This window comes from Lontra canadensis, unplaced genomic scaffold (assembly GCF_010015895.1).
Source record: "Lontra canadensis isolate GAN:19392208 unplaced genomic scaffold, GSC_riverotter_1.0 scaffold98, whole genome shotgun sequence".
In the NCBI taxonomy this organism is placed as follows: domain Eukaryota; kingdom Metazoa; phylum Chordata; class Mammalia; order Carnivora; family Mustelidae; genus Lontra; species Lontra canadensis.
In genome coordinates this window covers 2,766,585-2,787,428 of record NW_022631092.1, presented here as the reverse complement: position 1 = coordinate 2,787,428, position 20,844 = coordinate 2,766,585, and the positions used below count along the sequence as shown (strand labels likewise).

Sequence of the window (20,844 nt, the reverse complement as noted above, 5' to 3'; positions counted from 1 at the left end):
ACTGAAATTCTGTACTCACTAAACAAGAACCTCCTGTTTCCCTCCTCCCCCATCAAGCCCAAGGACACCTCCATTCTACTTTCTGCATCTTTGAATTTGACTAGTGTAGACCTGTCATTTATCTGGAATCATGCAATAATTGTCCTTTTTAGGGAAGGCTTGTTTGACTTAGCACTGTGTCCTAAAGGGTCACTCACATAGCCGGTGTCAGACTTCTCCCTTTGTAAGGTTGACTAATGTTTCACTGCGTGTATATAACACAGTTTGTCTCTCTGTTCATGTGTCAACGGACACCTGGCTTGCCATGCCTAACTCACTTTAAAGCATACATTGCAGCGATTTCTGGCTCCTAAAAATTTGACGTATTCGGACAACCAGTGTGTGTATCTTTTTTTTTTTTTTAAAGATTTTATTTATTTATTTATTTGACAGAGATCACAAGTAGGCAGAGAGGCAGGCAGAGAGAGGGAGGCAGCAGGCTCCCTGTTGAGCTGAGAGCCCGATGAGGGGCTCTATACCAGGACCCTGAGATCATGACCTGAGCCAAAGGCAGAGGCTTAACCCACTGAGCCACCCAGGCGCCCCATCAGTGTGTGTATCCTAATATATTGCTGTGAACCCCGTATTATTCCCTGCTAGTTAAGTACTGTTACTGAACAAAATGTGCATGGATTAGAATCACTTGGTAAATGGGACATGATCATAGGGAAGGCAGGCCTAGGGTAATGTTTTTGAGATTTTTCCATATTTCTTTCAAGGGAATGAAAATGTTTTAGTGACAGCTGATCCAAAGTCCCTGTAATTATTATGGAAGTGAGCTCACATTTCTTCTGAGGCAGGTGCCTTTGTCCTTTAGGGCTCAGCACAGGGCTGGGACACAGCAGGCACTCAGTGGATCTTTGTGGAGCTGAGCAGAACCACTGACATCCCCAGCAGGCTGCTCACCTGGCTGCTTGTCCTGTTTGTTCCAGGAGCCCACAGACAGCCTTGAGGATAGCCTCCTTTCTTCCAGACCAGAGTTTATTATAGGCCCTGAAGGTGAGGAGGAGGAGAATCCAGCAACCAGGCATGGGGAGAACCCCGGCGATTGCACCGAGCCCACGGAACATGCTGGTAGGTGAACTCTGGCCTATGCCCGTTAGCACAATATTGATGTTCAGAACACTGGTTTTTTTAGATTACTGTCGACTTGGGCTAGTTCGGGTTTGGCTTCTCCAGTGGAGACTGGCGCAAATGACCCATTTCCCAGGATGTTACTTCCAGCAGAGCAGAGGCCACTGAGCTGCTTTCCGGCAGCATGTGCTTCTTACCAGCAGAACCCACCATGTGAGCAGCACCTTCTACTTACGGTGTAGCAGGTTCTTGTGGAGAAGTTGCTATGAATCAAGGCTGAATGACTGAGCAGAGGGTGCTTGCACTCTGGATGGCCACTTAGGCCGTTTGGCCAAGGCAGAGTGTTCTGGGATAGAGCCGAAGGAGCTTGACCTCATGCAGCTTCTGTCCCCAGGGGCTCGACCTGGTCTCTGGACAGGCTCACGCTATCCAGCGGAATGCTTTGTGCTCTGAGGCTGGTGGGCTTTGTGCAGAGCTAGAGGAAGGATGGCCTCTTTCTGGTTTGCTTGCAGACTATGTGCAGGCTAATTAGGGGCTGCAGAATGGCAGGCAGGCTGGGAATCGTGCTCTAGCTTTTCATAGTCTGAAGGAGTTTGGGGAATTTCATATGTGAGCCCATGTGCCTTTGGGGAAGCTTGATTTCTAGATCTGCACTGTGGCAATTTGGGAATTTGTACAGGACCTGGCATAAACATGACTCATTTTTTATCTTCCTGCTTCCATTATCCTGAACCAGGTAACTCACCCCCAGAACCAAAGTTTGGGAATCCTGGGCTTTCCGTCATTCTTTCAGTGAGCATCCAACAGTGACTCTGGGCTGCATTACAGCCCTGGGTCTGAATAAGACATTAGTCTCATTAGTATGAAATGCTTGGTCAGAACTAACCGCTTCTGTGTTAGTTGTGCACGTGACCATCTGAATGTGAATTCAGTTTAGATCACTCTGTTTAGAACCACGGAAAACTAAAAATGGAAAGAACCCTTGAGATGACCTACTTCATTGGTTCTCAGCATGTCCTTGGAGTTGTGCAACCTCTGTGTTGTTTCCTTTGGACCTTCCTTATTTGGGGTGGTGAGGGGTGGGAAGACAGGGGCAAGTTCTGACGAACAGCCCCGGCTGCCCACTCTCTCCACCCCGAGTGTGCTGACCTGCTCTATTTCATACGTTGGAGTTCTAAGTGAGTTTCTTTAACCCAAATCGTCCATAGAATAAAGCTTGGAAACCTGTTGACCTAATTCAGCCATCTCACTTTGCACACGAGGAAAAGACATCCCTGGTGGTGCAGCTTATAGCCCTCCTTCCTGATTTACGCTTTAGGCTTATGTGTGGCACCAGGCTGTAATGGAACATCTGGACCGTCTGAGGAGTTGAAACAGAATGAATGAGCTCCACCGCCCACCCCCAATTCTGGGTGTAGCTGGGGCAGAGATCTGGGAACTGGAACTCCAAATACTGAACAACTAGTTGGTGGCAGGATTGAGACTTGAAGCCAGGTGTCCTGGATAACTTGGAATTAATGCCTTTCTGAGACCCCCGCCTAGGGCTTGTTTCTGTCAGGCATTAATGCCTAAAGGAAGCAAGGATGTCACTTAGGATCCAATAACCTGTACTCTTTGTATATAAATATATTTTTTTAAACCTAAGATGGCACACAAATCACTTAACTGCTCCTTTTATTTATTCAGAGCGTTTTATATGAACAGTGGTTAAAATAAAGCAATTTTTTGTATGAATGACTCTTCTCCCTGCTTAAACATCTGCTCTGTTCGTCTCCCTCAAACACGACTTCGGCCTCTGGTCTATTTTCCTGCCTTTTTTCCCTGCTGTGTTGCAGGTCACAGTTATAAATTGTCTCTGCCTTAATCTTCCTCCAAGACCTGCCTTCCCTGCTGCTCTTGAGCCCAGTCCCGCTTCTGCTCTGTGGGCCTCCAGGCCGTGGTCTTGAGCTCCTCTGTCAGAGCAAACGTGTTCGATCAACATGTGTTCTGTGATTCCTCCTTCCTTTCAGACTGTTTCCTGTTTCTGCATTTGTGGCCTGGTGCCTATTTCTTATAGCTCTTAGATATATCCTCCACTAAAAATACTTTTAAAACTCTCACACTTTCTAGAAAAAATAGACTCAAGGGTCGGTAACAAGTATTTAAAATACATGAAAGCGGAACTTATAGTGTATACTCAAAGAGAACTGATTAATATATACTCCAAGAGAGTTCGACTCCCATTGTCTCTGGCTCCAGGGATTGCCAAAACTTAGAACGGTGGTTTGAAAATGTTTTACACTACTGTCTGCATCTGGCTAACTTGTGAATTCTTTTCTCCAGCACGCCTCAGGTACCATATATTGCCATCCCACCTGCAGGGGCAAAGGTATTAGAGAGACTCACAAGAAGATTAAAACCATGAGTAGTTCTGATTTGAGTATGCCTAGCTTCTTTCAGACAGTCCCTTTGACATGATTCCATGGGATAAATTCTTCCTTAGGTGCTAATACCACTTGAACATCTCCTTAAGACGTTCTTATCTTCCTTTCAATAAGGAAGGTGTACCTAGCCAAAGGCCAGGCCCCTTCAGGTGGCAACAGAACTCCCAGCCTACAGGAGCACAGGACCAGGCTGGGGTTGCTTTAGGGAGCCAAGGACATCTGAATATATATGGTGGGCTACATGGAGGCCGAGAGCCTGAATCTAGAAGGTTTCCTCTACTGGCATCACAGAAGGGATATATGCCACCTTGGAGAAGCAAATAAAAATATTGCACAAAATGCCTTTTAACATATCGTGTCTTTATTTTCAGTCCTTTTGGTTTTATGGTCTTGATCAGGTCATGAGTGGTGGGGTAAAGGAGAAACTAGGCTAACCCTCGTGTAATTATTTCTTTCCAGCAATAAAGAATGACACTGAGAGAAAGTTTTGCTACCAACAGCTTCCTGTAACTTTGAGGCTAATATACACCATTTTCCAGGTATTTTTTTTTTTTTTTACATATTTAAGTGTTTGGTACGGTAGCATTGCTCTTTTAGATAACTCAGTAGTAACCACGTGTCTCTTCGTGTAGGAAATGGCGAAGTTTGAAGAGCCAGACATCCTTTTTAATATGCTCAATTGCCTGAAGATTCTCTGTCTACATGGAGAGTGTTTATACATTGCTAGAAAAGACCATCCTCAATTTTTAGCCTACATTCAGGATCATATGTTGATTGCAAGGTATGTCATCCTAGCAGGTTTTTGTTGTTGTTGTTTATATTTTAGGCTTTCGCTGTGAAAATCAAAGTCAGGACAAGACTTATCAACTCTGGGCCACTTCTCTTAGCCAGGACAAACTGCCTATGGGAATAACTCATTTCTTTTGCCAAGTCTAACGTTTAAGTATGTCAACATGAAGAAGAGTAATTTGTTTTACTAGACACTGTAGAAACAGAGAAGGCAAAATAAGGATTATTTGTTTATCAGTTGTTGGACATTTTTTTTTTTAAGATTTTGTTTACTTACTTGACAGAGATCACAAGTAGGCAGACAGGCAGGCAGAGAGAGAGGAAGGGAAGCAGGCTCCCCGCCGAGAAGAGAGCCCAATGCGGGACTCCATCCCAGGACCCTGGGATCATGATCTGAGCTGAAGGCAGAGGCTTTAACCCACTGAGCCACCCAGGCGCCCCAGTTGTTGGACATCTTAACGGTGTAGTGTCCCTTAGAAAAATGTCAACATTACTAAATCACTATTTATGTTGTATCATCTAGTATAATATTAGTACCAAAGACTTACTTGATTTCTTACTTGAAGTAGAACTTCCAATAGACACCAAAAACCTCTCCACATATTGACTGATACAGTATTTTTAGAGACTGCAGAAGCATTTTGAGAAAAACAATAAAATATTGTCCTGGATTTAGATAATGTTTTTCTGCTTGAGAAGAAAATAACTCAAAATAACTGTTAGAGTCTTCCTGAAAGTAAGTCAGGAAAAATAGTATCCTCATTTAAATGTAAGAGAATGAGGTGGTAAGAAGAAAGAAGAGGTTGGCTTAGTTAACTTGGTGACAAAACCGACTTGAGGCTCTGTCTTTTCTCACATTTTTTTCCCTTTGTTTATTCATTCATTCAACAGATATCACTGGGGGCTTGCTATATATATTATTATCCTAGGTACTTTGGGAATTTGCAGTCTTGTTTGGAAGGGGGTGAATGTTATTTATACAGAAGGTGACCACGTAATTTATTCTTCACATTATTTACTTTTGAGAGTGAAGAAGGCATGCTCTTCAAAATAACCTCAAACAATTAGTATAATGTAGACCAAGATCTTGGATAAACCAAGATATTGGTTTCAATGTCCATTTGGATGGACATTGAGAGGATGTCAAGGATTTTTAGGATAAAGATCTGAAAATATTTATGGTCAGTGAAAGGGATTAGAGGAAAGGGAGTAGCTGGTAGAACGAGGTCCTGGAAGACAAGTATATGTGATCAACAACGAAGCCTGGATGGAAGAGAGGAGGGAGGCTCTTTTCTTTGAAAGATGTATTTTGAGGAAAAGAGAAATAAAGTGTCAAGAGAAGCTCATTACTGAACGTTAAGAGTAGTGTGTCCTGATGTCTTTTCCTGAGAGGGAAGAGGATAGAGATTAGGTTGAGAGTTCAAGGAACATGGAAAAATGTATGGAATCGCTCATGGAGGAACTTAGTAGGGTGTCAACAAGAAGTAATCTAAGACTGGCCTGCTGTCGTGTCAAGCTGAGCTTAGCTAGCACCAGCTTGTGGTGGAAGTTAGTAGGAATTAGTAGGACCAAGTTAGTTCTGGGGCCTGGGAGTGGATGAGAAAAGGGAGGCAATGTGGATTTATTCAGGAGTAGGAATTTGTGATTTGATTATGGTGGAAGTGGGGACGAAGAATTTTGCAGGGAGGAAATGGTTGCCTCTGAGATCCAGTCTAAGATGGGAGGCAAATGAAATCAGAAGAGGATTGATGTTTGGAAGAAGAATATGAAAAAGAGGGAAAAGAAGTCTTAGTCAGGATTAGGAGTATCTTGGGTGGGGACACTGTTCAACCCAGTACAGAACATAGAATGGGAAAAGTGGAGAGTCTGCAAAAGTTTCCTCAGGATAAAATGGGAGTTCTACAGGTGGAATGGGAGGAGCTGGTAGAAGGGTAGGCCCAGCTGACTTGGATGTGGGGAAGAGTAGGACTGATCTGAACAGATAGATGAACAAGTCCAGGCAAAAGCCATGAAGGAGTGGGATTGGGAGTTAGGCAGAAGCTCTCTTCATTCTCTGGAGTGGGACTACTAAGTAGGCCGACTTTTGTTGTTAAAACAGCCTCTATAGGGGGCGCCAGGGTGGCTCAGTTCATTAAGTGTCTGACTTTTTTTTTTTTTTTTAATTTTTAAAAATTAAAAATTTTTTTTTTGTTTTATTTTTTTTCAGTGTTCCAAAATTCGTTGTTTATGCTCCATTCCCATTGCTCCATGCAATACGTGCCCTCCATGATACCCACCACCAGGCTCATCCAACTCCCCACCTCCCTCCCCTCCAAAACCCTCAGTTTGTTTCTCAGAGTCCGCAATCTCTCATGGTTTGTCTCTCCCTCCGATTTCCCCCAATTCCCTTCTCCTCTCCATCTCCTAATGTTCTCTGTGTTATTCCTTATGTTCCACAAGTAAGTGAAACCATATGATAATTGACTCTCTCTTCTTGACTTATTTCACTCAGCATAATCTCTTCCAGTCCTGTCCATGTTGATAAAAAAGTTGGGTATTAATCCTTCCTGATGGAGGCATAATACTCCATTGCGTATATGGACCATATCTTCTTTATCCATTCATCCGTTGAAGGGCATCTTGGTTCTTTCTACAGTTTGGCAACTGTGGCTGTTGCTGCTATGAACATTGGGGTACAGATGGCCTTTTTCACTACATCTGTATCTTTGGGTTAAATACCCAGTAGTGCAATTGCCGGGCCATAAGGTAGCTCTATTTTTAATTTCTTAAGGAATCCCCACACTGTTTTCCAAAGTGGCTGCACCAACTTGCATTCCCCCAACAGTGTACAAGGGTTTCCCTTTCTCCATATCTTCTCCAACAGTTGTTGCTTACTGTCTTGTTAATTTTGGCCATTCTAACTGGTGTAAGATGATATCTCAATGTGGTTTTGATTTGAATCTCCCTGATGGCTAATGATGAACATTTTTTCATGTGTCTGTTAGCCATTTGTATGTCTTCTTTGAAGAAGTGTCTGTTCATGTCTTCTGCCCATTTTTTGACATGATTATCTGTTTTTTGTGTGTTGAGTTTGAAGAGTTCTTTATGATATTGGATATCAGCCCTTTGTCTATAGTGTCATTTGCGAATATCTTCTCCCATTCCGTGGGTTGCCTCCTTGTTTTGTTGACTGTTTCCTTTGCTGTGCAGAAGCTTCTGATCTTGATGAAGTCCCAAAAGTTCATTCTCACTTTTGTTTCCTTCTCCTTCACCATACATAAAGATAATGAAATGGATAAAAGACCTCAACATGAGGCAGGAATCTATCAAAATCCTAGAGGAGAACATAAGCAATAACCTCTTCAATATCAGGAACTTCTGAGAGCAAGCCCTGTATTGGGCAGCTCATTGAGCGTGGAGCCTGCTTGAGATTCTCTCTTTCTGTCCCTCTACCCTGCCCCCCCTAAACAAACAAACAAACAAACAAGTAAATAAAGGCAGCCTCTACAGGACATTTCCCCAGGCCCCATGGATTGCTGGTGCTGTGGGATTTCTGGCTCAGCCTTTGGGTTACATAACCCAGTTTTTTCCTCAAAGTACCACCCTGACACAAAAGCCGTGATGAAAAATCAAGGGATCTGGGGAAGGACACTATCTTCTTGATTTCAAAGAAGGCTGCCCTAGAGAATTGGGAAAGCCCTAGGGAACTGGTAAAATCCAGGTTTTTTTTTGTCACTGGGATGGTTTTCTAGCAGTGCTGCATATAGTTTGCTTCCTTCAACTACCTTCATCAACCCAGTTTTGTGTTCACTCTTATGATAAGGAGGGGAAGGACCTTGACTGATAGCCCTGCCAGTTGGTGGAGAGGTTGTTCTTAATAGAAATAGAGTTGTTCTTTGCTAGAATAAAGAGGAAAGGCTGCTGGGCAGGCAAACTCAACAAATCTCTCCAGATATTCACTATAAGAAAATTTTTTAAAAAAATCACTTTTTACCATATCATCTTAACAGAACTAATATCAATTTTGTATATTTTTAAGTCATTGCTCATTTATATACTTGAATTTCTAATATATAATTTTTATTTTTTATATTAAAATATAGTATTAAGTAGTGCTTTTCTGTGTTGTTACATAAAAGCAATTTCTTTAAGAAAATAAACAGAACAGATTTAGGAAAGGTTTATCAGAGGTTTATAGTCTTGTGGATGAGTATCAAAAAGCATCCCTACCAGCTGCCTGTTAACGACAGATCCCATAAACTGAGATAATTGTATTTGCTTTCTAGAAAGGTTATCATAACTGTAACCACTTTGCTTCTTGCTTCCTCAGCCTGTGGAGAGTCGTCAAATCTGAGTTCTCCCAGCTATCTTCATTGGCAGTTCCTCTGCTTCTCCATGCTTTGTCACTTCCTCATGGTGCTGACATCTTCTGGACAATCATAAATGGCAATTTCAACAGCAAAGACTGGAAGATGAGGTTTGAAGCAGGTACCTCTGTATTAGCTTAAAAATTCTCTGGGGGTCACAAGGTAAACCAGAAGTCCAGTCATGATGTCTCTTGTTGACTCTCCTTTCTTTCTATATTTCTTTAAAAAAATTTTATTTTTTACTTATTTATTTATTTAGAGGGAGAGCATGCACACAAGTGGGGAGACATGGGGAGGGAGAGAGAATGTCAAGCAGACTCTGCACTGATTGCAGAGCCTGATGCAGGGCTTGATCTCATGACACTGAGATCATGACCTGAGCCAAAATTAAGAGTTGGATGCTCAACTGACTGAGCCACCCAGGTGTCCTTCCTCCCTTCTTTTTAGAGTACTGCCTTCCTTGCTCGTGTTCTTTGGTGATTCTACTTAACTGAGCTTGCTTTATAATAGTATTTTGCTTTATAATAGTATTTTGCAGAGTGGTCCTTAGGTAGGAGGCCCTGTTCAGGTCTGCCTAGGATAGTCCTAGTTTATGCCTGTTGTCCAGGTGTATTTATTAATTGTATGCTTGTTTACTCTCAAATGGATCCTGGCTTGAATGATAAATTATACAGTTAACATGATACATGATATTATATAGTCAATATAATATATAATATGACATAATGCAATAAGTTACTTGTATCAAAGTAACTGGGAGCATTCCTTAATCACACAGGTGGTAGGGCCCCATTCCTAGACCTACTGAATTAGAATCTTATGGGGTAAGGCCAGGAATGTACATTTTTAACGAGGTATCCAGGTAATTCAGTGATGTTTGAGAATCTCTGCTGTTAAACCCTTTCCGCTAAAGCATCAGGGATCAAGTCTGGGGCAGTGATGGGTATGATTTCCTGGTGCTGAGAATGGCAAGTTCTTAGAGGAATATGGTAAGGAAGGAACCTGGGCATGTTCTTTTAGCCTCGCATCGGCTGCCTTCACGGTCACCCCAGTCTGCTAGGACTCCCATCCTCGGGAGCAGCAAGGAGGGCCCGCAATGCCGTGGTGTTCAGAATGGTTCTCTGTGTTTCAGTGTCTCCAAAATGTGACCAAGGAATGGAAGTTCCATTAAGTGGGTTAACTATTACACATTTGCTAATACCACTGTCTGGGGGCACTTAAACAACAGACATTTATTTTCTCACAGTTCTGGATGCTGGGAAGTCCAAGATCAAGGTGCCAGGAGCGTATTGTTCCTCAGGGTATTAGGGGGGCCAGAATCTAAAGCCAGGTCTGATGGGCACCTCCTGTCTCCTTGTGTGGTCTGCAGAAGGGCCTGGAATGGACAAGGAAATGAGCGTGGAGGCATTTTGAGTATTTTGAAGTATAGTTTGAGTTAAACAATGAAGAAGACCATTAAAAAAAAAAAAAAAAAAAGACAACCCACAGTTAAATCAAGGCTGCCCAGCAGAGAAGTACTGTACTAGGTAGAAATGGTCTCTGTCACACAGATGAAATGGAACATTCAAGAAGGCGGCATCAGAATTTCCTTTTGGGGGGCGCCTGGGTGGCTCAGTGGGTTAAGTTTTTGCCTTTGGTTCAGGTCATGATCTCAGGGTCCTGGGATTGAGTCCCGCATCGGGCTCTCTGCTCAGTGGGGAGCCCGCTTCCCCCTCTCTCTCTGCCTGCCTCTCTAATTACTTGTCATCTCTCTCTGTCAAATGAACAAATAAAAAAAAAAAATCTTAAAAAAAAAAAAAGAATTTCCTTTTGGTTTCTCAAAGCAGGGTGTGGGGGACCCAGAGTTGACTTTTTCTTTGTAGGTTCCATTCTGTCTAAGTAAGTGTCTGGTTTTTGTTTTTGTTTTTGTTTTTTGTCCTCTCCTTTTACACTGCAGTGGAAAAAGTGGCTGTAATTTGTAGATTTTTGGATATTCACTCAGTGACCAAAAACCACCTGCTGAAGTACTCCCTGGCACATGCTTTCTGCTGCTTTCTCACAGCTGTGGAGGATGTCAACCCAGCGGTGGCTACCAGGGCCGGTCTCCTGCTTGACACCATAAAGAGGCCAGCATTGCAGGTGACGGCCCTTGTTTGTGTGTTGAGTGCTGTGGATGGTGCTCCGCTGAGCACATATAGGACTGATGACGAGGACAGCAAGAATGGGGGAGTTTTTAAATGGGGAAAAATCCCAGAAACACTACCTTATTAAAGACCCCTTGTTCTTATTTCTTACTACTTTCTTTTCAGTCTTTGTCCATATGGTGAAAACACTTTTGACAGTGACAGGAATTGTATAATGTTTTTTTGTGTGGCAGATTTGTGAATTCGGGTGGTTTATCTTGTACTATTTAGCTGGTCCCTGGGCTGGGAGCTCTTGTCATTAGAGGCTAGACACGAAGAGAAATCATCTCTGTGACGAATTATAATATAAATCAAAGCAAGATCTGAGAAGGCAAATACGCCTACTAAAATGAAAGTCAAAACAACATGAAATACGAGACTTAGAGCTGCTTACTTATTTTATTTGGCACCTTAATTATATAATTGAAGAAACCAAGTCTCAGAGAGATAACATGACTCGTCAAAGGACACAGAGCGAGTTAGTGGAAGAACCGAGACTAGAACCTCCGAAGTCCTGATCTCCGGATTTCCCACATTGGCTCCGGCTTATAACAGTGTCGTTCTAATGAAAACTAATAATAATGGCAAGAGCTAAAATTTGTCAAACAGATACTGTCTTTCCAGGACAGTGGGTTAAGTGTCTCATCTCCATTGTCTCATTTAATCCCCACGATAACCTTGTGGGTTCCCATTTTACAGATAGAGAAACCGAGGGTTGGAAGGGGTAGGGTAGGTCACTTTTTCAGAGTCACGTGGTTAGTATGTGGCAGAACAGACTCAGGTTGTGAGTCATAATAAAGTCCACATTCTTGACTGTAACTGTGTCTATACCCTGCTTCCCCTAAAAGAGACCGAGAAGAAAGTGCAGGATCTGGGCAATTCGGTGGTTCGGCTGACTGTGGACCCACAGCCTCCCTTATAAAAATTCCCAGTTGTCTTCTGGATACTCCGTTGGTCTTAAAGACTAGGTAGTCTTCCAGCCCAGTGCCTGGAACATAAGAGGCACTCAGTAGTTGAGAGTTGAATGAATTAATAGAATGCTTGGATGGATTACGGTTTTTAGGTTTCATTCAGTTAGGAAAGGGGGAATGGTAAGCAGAGTCATACACTGGAGAAACGGATGGTCAGTTAGTCCAACTTGATTTTTTAAGATTCTGTGTGCCACTCACGTTCCAAGAAGACAAAATGAGTTTATTTTCTTTTAGAACCATGGCATTTAGCATTGAAAGGAAATTAGAAACTTGTATTATGTATTCTCAAATGTAGCTTCGGAAGTATGCTTCTTTTAATAGAAACTATAGACACTGAAAAAAGAAACATTGGTTTGAGAGCATTTGGATTAAGTGGTTATTAATGAATGCATCTGAAAACCAATAACCTGCATTTAGTGTAGATTTCTGAACTAGAATTCAAGAGGTATTCTACAATTGGGAGAAGTTCCTCTTCTGCATTTTATTTCTGCCAAATTTGCAATCAAAGAACATTTCAATCAGATCATTCCACATTATATGTATGGAGCGAGGAGGTTTTGTCTTGTTTCACTGACTTTGCTTAATGTATTTGCTTTGAAGGAACTTATATGTTTATATCTGACTTAAACTTTCTTCCCCCTCTCTGCCCCAGGGTCTGTGTCTCTGTCTTGATTTCCAGTTTGATACTGTGGTTAAAGACAGACCCACAATACTGAGCAAACTTTTACTCCTGCATTTTCTTAAGCAAGATATTCCTGCCTTGAGCTGGGAGTTCTTTGTCAACAGATTTGAGACCCTTTCTTTGGAAGCTCAGCTACATTTGGATTGTAACAAAGAATTTCCTTTTCCTACAAGTAAGCAAAACAAAGAACTTGCTTTAAACAGCCATAGTTCCTATTCTTACATGTGCTAGATAAGCAGAACATACTCTGCATGTAGCCTGATTTCCCATTATGGAGAAGGCTCTTACTTCATGAACTCAGTTTATTAAATATTTATTGAGTAACTCTGTAGTAATCTATAGATCAACTGGTTTCTGCCCTTCCAAAAGCAAAGCCCTTTGCATTTCCTTGAGGACCTATGGTGACCCTTTGTGACTGAGTGTTCCTTAAATATGATTCAGTAGTCACGTTCACAGTGTTTGTGAGCAATTTTGTGAGATACATTTGCACCTCACAAATTCACCCTTGCATGCTTGTTAGTTACCTATAGTTCTAAATAGATGGGAAAAGTGGGTCAGTCAACTATGATAATAAAAACATTAGACAATGTAATCTTACAGTCTAAGCAGAAGAATCATAGGCAATAGTCGTGATAGTAGTGATGATTTTTTTCTATGACTCACCACGAATGATTCATGTGTCCACGAAAGATGTACTTTAATCCTGAAAATATACACGCTGGGTTATTTCCAACTCATTGTGCTTGTTAAAGAAAATAACGTCTGATTCCTTTTGCAAGCTATCACGGCTGTAAGGACCAATGTCGCTAACCTCAGTGACGCAGCATTGTGGAAGATCAAGAGGGCTCGTTTTGCAAGGAACCGCCAGAAGAGTGTGCGTTCTCTGAGAGACAGCGTGAAGGGTCCTGTGGAATCCAAGAGGGCACTCTCTCTCCCCGAGACCTTAACCTCCAAAATTCGTTGAGTATCTTCTTCCCTCCTTCCTTTAAATCTGTTTAATGTCTTTCTGAGGCTGACTTGTCCTGTTGAATGTTCATAGAGTAACTTATTTAGTCAACGGAGCTCCTTCACTAGGTTAGGGCTTCAGATTCCCTAGAGGGTTGCCCCAAGAATGTCAGTGCCCTGGTAGGGGGCTTTGTCCAGTGTGTGGGTGAAGCAAAGCCCTGGTCCAGCAGTAGAAGGCAGCAAATCCACTCATGCCTGGCCAGAAACATAGACACAGCCTCTCTGCTCCTGAGTCCTAGGATAGGAAAGGGGATACCACCAGTCCTGGAACCTGAGAGCTTCCTGGAAAAGACCGGGACAGGCCAGACCCCATGGCAGCTGAGGTGACAGAGTGGAAGTGTGGAGTGCATTTGCTTTTCACGTATGATGGAGACAGCCTAACAAGCTCCCAGATGAACCAAAAATAATGGTTGCTTTTGAAAAGAAAACACCAGGCTGAGGAGAAGTTGAATTTCTGTGCAGCTTCACCAGATTATTTATAAATAAAAATAAGATTCCTTGCCAATTAAAAAAAAAAAAAAGACCCTGTATGCTTGTTTTGTAAAGGTCTTTCTTTATATGGCACTTTGAAAGAGAGCACAATTTTCCCTAAATTACCAGATGACTAAATGAACTCTAATGTTCAGCAATGGCTCATGAATGGCAAATAATTAAAAATTCATAACTAAATCACCATGTTAGTGAATGAGTATATTTAAATATGGTACTTGTGAAATTTGTCAAGTGATTTAATTTTTAAATAACTGCTGTGAAATTCATCACATAACACTCTAAAACATACCTCTTGTCCTGTTGGAAGTGGAAAGGTTTGCTTTTTTCATTGGCATTTATTGGAAGACAGCCTTGTATAACATAATCATTTTTAATCACAAATATGATTTGATTTTTTTAATTGCATTTTTTCTCTATTTTAGACAAGCTATGAAAATGTGGTATTGTGAACTTTGGGAGAAGTCAATGAAGGCCCTTTAAGCGATCAGTAACTCAGTTTTTCAGGGAACAAAGATTCTAGCAAGTGGTCATTTAAGAATAACCCGTAGGAGTGCTAGGCCCCAGAGAAGACCGAATCAGAACCTAGAAACCAATATCTGGATGAAATAAATTACAATTTCTATGAATTTTCCAGCTCTTTTATAACTTAACCAGCCATTTTGGGATATCAGGTTTACTTATTGTCCTTTCTCGCTAATTGATTCACATGACAATTTTGAAGATTAAGAATGGAAATAACACTAAAGAATGTTCTTGAGATTCACATAAAACCACAAAGCTTTGTGACGCAAACATATTTTATGTGATGTTAATGACAAGTAGGAAAACGAAACTTAAACCTGCCCCTACTATCCAGTGAGTTAGCACTGAGTGTATTTTCTAGGCTCAAGTTGTTTTTAATGCTTATTTAAATAGAGTTGTTGTTGATTTTTAAGCTATGAGGTTGACCAGGCATGAGCAGTCTGCTCCAGCTCTCGGTGGGACACCCGAACAGACACCAGGTGGGTACTTCTGATGTGGAAGGGCTGTGTGCAAGTGTCTATCCCAGGTGGTCAAGGTGAAGAATGCAGTGTCTCTAACTGGGCCAGAGTGCTATATTTAGGACTTGCAAACTTGAAGGGTCCTACCCCAGATGCTCAGGCATTTGAGTCCCTGACCTAGCAATTCTTTCTATCTTACTAGGGGCAGATGACTTTGGATCCCATTAACTTTTGGTCCAGTAAGAGGTATCATGTTACCTGAATATGCACTTGCCCCCAGAGAGCCAATACGACCAGACCTATACATAGAACTGCTACTTGTATGTGTCTTTACACATAGAAATATTATGTTCATATATATCCACTATAGGAAAAACATAACATTTCATTGACGTTTTCAAAGGCTATACATTTGAGCCACCATCATTCACTCATCCCCGTAGCCATTCTTGATTCTTTGCAACTCTACCTGCATTTCTGTGTCTCAGAGAAAGGATTTTGATTGTTTGGAGGACCATAGGATCATATTTGACTCCCTACAGTGTAACTACCATTTGATGTCCCATGAGAGATTGTAGTTTATCATGAAGGATCCTAAGGGTTGCAGGGACTCAGGCAAGGCTGTCACACACCGAATGTTAGCTACACAAATGGTGGCACGGTCTATTGGGAAGATTGTGAAGGGTTCTGAATAGGTGCTTATTGTTCCAGTTTTAGTATATGTGCCGCCGAAGCGAGCCCCTGAATAGGTGCTTATTTGTCGACAACAAACTTGGTAACTACCACCTGTGTATCATGCTATAGAACATTTGGTTTTTCATCTAAGAATAGTTTTAAGAATGGCCTCAGAAGGAGAATTTCAAGTAAGGAGGTTTTCAAATCGCGTACACTAAGTGTTACAAACATGACGCCAGAAAGAGCCATAGCTGGGGGTGGGAGTGGGGGAAGAGAAGGCCCCAAAGATTATGGATGCCAATAGCAGGTGTTGGCCAGAGTGTGTTTTCTCTTCTAAAATTGTTGAGACAGGAGGATTAGCAAGCCTTTGGCCAAGTCCCTCTGCCTTGTTTTCTGCATTACTCAGGCCTCAACTGTACTGGGATTAAAAGGAGAGTAAAAGTGAGAACTTCTGATCCTGAGCTCCATTACAATGCGAAGTCCATCTAGGTCCCCTTCATTGAGGTCTTTTTGAGATGATCTTAAGCAATTTCATAAATTATCTTTCTTTTACCCCATCTTTTCTTTTTGTCCTAAGGCTTATTTGAATTAATTATTCAATTAAAGTCTTTACTTATTCTTATTTACCATTTTCACAATCTAAAAGAGTCTTCTCACATTTCTTTGGGAAAATGGATACATATGTTTCCTGAAGTTAAAAAAAAGCCTTTAGGCTTCTACTTGTCTTACCAAAAGGGACCAGATGGAAATGGGACCGACTGTGGGCATTGTGTATATTAAATATAATGTTAAAGCTTCTGGAAAGATATTTACACAACAGACCATAATAAAAACTTGCGTAGACTTAGAAGCAGCTGGCTTACCTTATAAGGTCCTTTTAGACTAGTTTCTCATTTTTGCATTATTATTTACTAGACAGTAAATTTTTTAACTTGGGAACAAAGATATGCCAGGATAATCCTAAAATTGTACAGGATGGTTTAAGATAGTAATTACATGGAAGCTGAGGGACTTGCTACTTACTGAACATCCTTTCGTTTGGTACAAGTCTTGAGCTTCTCTGTGCAAGACCTCTTATTGATCGGGCCTGAAACAAAGCCTCTGTCCTATAATTATGCAGCAAGAGTTCACTTTAATTGCTGTTTAGGCTGAGTTTTCTTGGCATGGGATTCAGAACGGCTGGCTTTCTGATCTTAGCTTTTACATATTACCCACAGCAAATGTTGCACCAGAAATACACTTGTAGAGAAGGTATATTCCACAAGGTTATGGGAGAGCTGCATTCCTTTATGACTTTCGTGAGTCAGATCAAAGACCTTAGCTCATGTGAATGAAATTCATAGGAAATTACAACTGGAATATTAGAGATATGTTAACATTCTCATTTTATAGAAGAGGAAACTGAAGTTTCCAGAAAGGTGCCTGTTTCATAAGCTTGTTGGTGTCAGATTTGGGTCTCAAGCCCAGGCTTTTTGATCTCTCATACAAGGCATTTGTGGTGAATGCCAATTAGTTCTCAGAACCTTTATTTAATCCTAATTGATGAAATACACAGTTTCACCAGCTAATCTGAAGTTGGTAAAATTATAATTATTTATAAGGTAACTTTTCACTGATTCTGTGAAAACTAGGAATTATATTTGGTGATTCAGAATACCTGTTGAATATTAATTGAGTATAATATAGTAGTTTTGATAGGTTTTCACAGCACAACATTGAAAAACTGGTATCACCCTATATGGTCACGGGGAACTTAATTATATCATGTTCCTCATCCCCTGGAATGAATAATTAAACAATGGTAGGTATATAATAATAAGAATAACAACACTTCATATATGTATAGTACCTCTCTATCTATTAAAGTGTTTTTAATACAAATAATCTAATTTTGATTTCACAATGACTCTGGATATATGTGAAGTATTAGTGTGATTTTTTTTTTTTTTTTTTTTGCTTTACATATGGACAGGAAAACCGAGGTCCTCAGGGATTAATTAATTTTGCTTAGATAATTTGCTCAGGATCACTTATAACTAACTAGTTGGGGACTAATGCTTGGGTGCAGGAAACTTGATTTGCTTTCTTTACACTCTAACTACCTATTGATGCGTTGGTCTTAGGGGGTTCCTGCCCTGTGGCACATGAAGACACCAGTCTGGTTATAAAGCTAACCTGGGCATTCATGTCTGCTACAGTGTGCCTTAAGGTCATGAACATCCACACCAAGAGACCTTCCCATTTAAGATGCACAGATGGATCTAGAAATGTCCTAATCCCTAAAGCAACATGGATACCCTCAATTCTACTCCAACTTGCAGAGAAATCTCGAGATCTCTTGGTCTGAATTTGTATCAAGAGAAGGTGTCCAGTGCTAGGGAGCACTGGTAAAACTTTCTGTATGGCCCTCTCCTCCCATCCCCCCCCCCATTAGTGTCCCAGCCTAAAACCCCGAATTACTTCTCTTTGAGCTTTTTCTTTCTTTCTAGAGGTGGTTAACAACTCACATCCTTCGCTAACTTGCAAAATGCCTGTTGATCATTAAGACCCCATAACTCAATGAGAACAGTTATTTTCATAGCAATGCCCTTGTTGGAAAGAATAGTTTTGGGAAGTAGCAGTTTCTGTTGAACATTTACTGGGCACCTTCAATACTAGGAAATATAAAGAGTGCAAAGGTACATCAGAAATTTTTATACTCTCCATCAGCTTATATATAGCCAAGGAAGGGAGATACAGTGTGAACACAGGCAAACTCTCCTCCACTCAAGTGAGTGTGCCAGTGCCATGGGATGGTTCCTATCAGGTGCAGCAGAAGGAGAGTTGGGGGCAGGAAGGATGGTCTGGTGGAGAGGCTGTTTTCCAGCCAGACCTTGACTGGTGGATAGGATGTAAAGGCCCGGATGTGAGATAGGGAGAGGCAAAGGCAGGGGTGGGGAGCATAGGACAGTGTGGAGTTAGTCACTGGCCCCAACTTTACAGCCCTTCTGCTGTGGGCATACAGAACACACCTACTGCGATGTTGGGTTAATGGGCTAGGAGATCAGTGAGGTGGTATAATTAGAATTAGCAACATACTGGATATTTACGCCAAAGATACAGATGTAGTGAAAAGAAGAGGCATGTGCACCCCAGTGTTCATTGCAGCAATGTCCACAATAGCCAAACTGTGGTAGGAGCTGAGATGCCCTTCAACAGATGAATGGATAAAGATGTAGTCCATAGTGGAATATTACTCAGCCATCAGAAAGGATGAATACCTACTATTTGCATTTACATGGATGGGACTGGAGGAGATTATGCTGAGTGAAATAAGTCAAACAGAGAAAGACAATTATCATAGGGTTTCAGTTATTTGTGGAACATAAGGATTAGCATGGAGGACATTAGAAGCTGGAAGGGGAAAATGGTGGGGGGGGAATCGGAGGGGGAGATGAACCATGAGAGACTATGGACTCTGGGAACCAGACTGAGGGTTTCAGAGAAGAGGGGTGGGAAGATGGGTGAGCCCGGTGATGGGTATTAAGGAGGGCATGTATTGCGTGGAGCACTGGGTGTTATATGCAAACAATGAATCATGGAACACTACGTCAAAAACTAATGATATATTGTATGGTGACTAATGTAACATAATTAAAAAATTATTTAAAAAAAAAAGAACTAGCAATGTAAAGCAAACTCATTTATAGTGCTTGATCATTGGGTTCTCTGGAATAAATGCAGAGGAAGCTCATGGAAGCGGAGCTTCCTTCCTGTACCTGATTGTCTCTTGTTGGTTAGACAGAGGTCAGCTTACACAGAGGAATATTCCCTATTTCCTTGCTCTTTGGGGGCCTCACCAGTTTTTCCTCCTGTGTGGAAGAAATATTTGCCTGAGATATTTATTTGAATTCAGTGTACTTAGACACTTCTGAAGAATAAGCATCTAGTCTATGTCAGACACTGCCTCATATTCTGTGAGGGGTATAAAAATGGGTTAAGACATAGCACTCACCTTCAAGGAGTTTTTTTCTCCTAGGTGAAATTGACAAACGAGTGAAATTCTGCCTTGCAATTTGCCCCATTTTAGGAAACGGTAAAGGAAATTTTCCTCCATTCCTCCCTCCCATACTCCCTCTCTAGTCCTTGGGGATTTGCAGAAGTTAGAGATCACATCCAGTTGCTGAGAGGAGGGTGGGCATAGGTGGGAAGAATGAGTCCTGAGGACTGGGATTTACAGGACGAGATTGGCTGGGGGTCGGGGTGCTGAGAGGTGTATCACCCTGAGCAAGACACAAAGGTGGGAAAGTGTTGGCTACGTTCTGAGACCTAGGAGTAGCCCAGATGGTAAGAATGTTGAGCATCGGGGGTGAATAAGAAGACATAAGTCTGGAAAAGCAGATCCTGATCCTGCCTGGTTTCCAATCATCAAATAAATAAAATTGTATGACCCTTTAGAGTTTCAGTCAGTTGTAGCACTCTGTGGATAGACTGTGATGAACTCAGCCCATGATAAAGTTAGGGGAGGAATCACTCTGCCTCGTGATTCTGAAGTTGCTTACAGTTTTCATTAGCGAAATGATAAAATAAAAAATTTTAACAAGTTAAATCTCTATGGTTAAAACGTAGAGGAATTTCATAGGCTAGCATTCAAAACTAGAATTCAAAAGTGTTTTAATTGTCACATCTTAGAGGAAATTTCAAAGGCATTCAGTTTTAAAATGGAAATGTCATGCCCTTTGTAGATAACTTAAAACAGTAGTATTGTCTTTATTAATAAAATTCTAGCTTTTCTAAGCTAATTTTTCTTAGGGATTTGATGAAGGAAATTTCCTTTATGAAGAGTATACCAGTGAAAAGCATATGCTATTTTAAAGAAAGACAATAGACAACGCATAGACTTGCAAAGCCTGCAACTAGAGAAGTAAGTTTTTGGAACAAAGATTTTTTTCACTTTATACAAAAAGTTTCATCAACTAGTTCTTTTTTTTTTTTTTTTTCAGTACATTTAATGCTTTGTTAAGGCTCACTCATTATTTCCCATTCAGGGAAAACAAAGGAAGGAGCGGCAAACTGAAAGCTAAAACACTGGAGATCAGTGAAAATGTATTTCAAATGAAAATAGGGTATTTGTGAAATGGTAATTACTCATTAGGAAACTAAGATTTGATGGGAAAAGTTAGGTTACATGCTGTATCTTATTATTATTATTATTTTGAGGTGGGGG

General features: G+C 41.2%; 1 protein-coding gene across 9 annotated transcripts in view; it reads left to right on the top strand.

The window, feature by feature from the left end:
- UNC79 (unc-79 homolog, NALCN channel complex subunit) overlaps positions 1-20,844 on the top strand; it is a 238,462-nt gene that overhangs the window by 128,999 nt on the left and 88,619 nt on the right. For 6 of the 9 annotated variants that reach the window (XM_032837360.1, XM_032837355.1, XM_032837353.1 and 3 more), the window contains 8 exons: positions 972-1,113; positions 3,996-4,075; positions 4,169-4,317; positions 8,635-8,792; positions 10,608-10,789; positions 12,457-12,658; positions 13,266-13,445; positions 14,919-14,984. In XM_032837360.1, coding sequence (XP_032693251.1) covers positions 972-1,113; positions 3,996-4,075; positions 4,169-4,317; positions 8,635-8,792; positions 10,608-10,789; positions 12,457-12,658; positions 13,266-13,445; positions 14,919-14,984 — 1,159 coding nt within the window. The remainder of the gene's footprint in view (positions 1-971; positions 1,114-3,995; positions 4,076-4,168; positions 4,318-8,634; positions 8,793-10,607; positions 10,790-12,456; positions 12,659-13,265; positions 13,446-14,918; positions 14,985-20,844) is intronic. The other 3 variants (XM_032837359.1, XM_032837354.1, XM_032837362.1) reach the window with 1 other exon arrangement.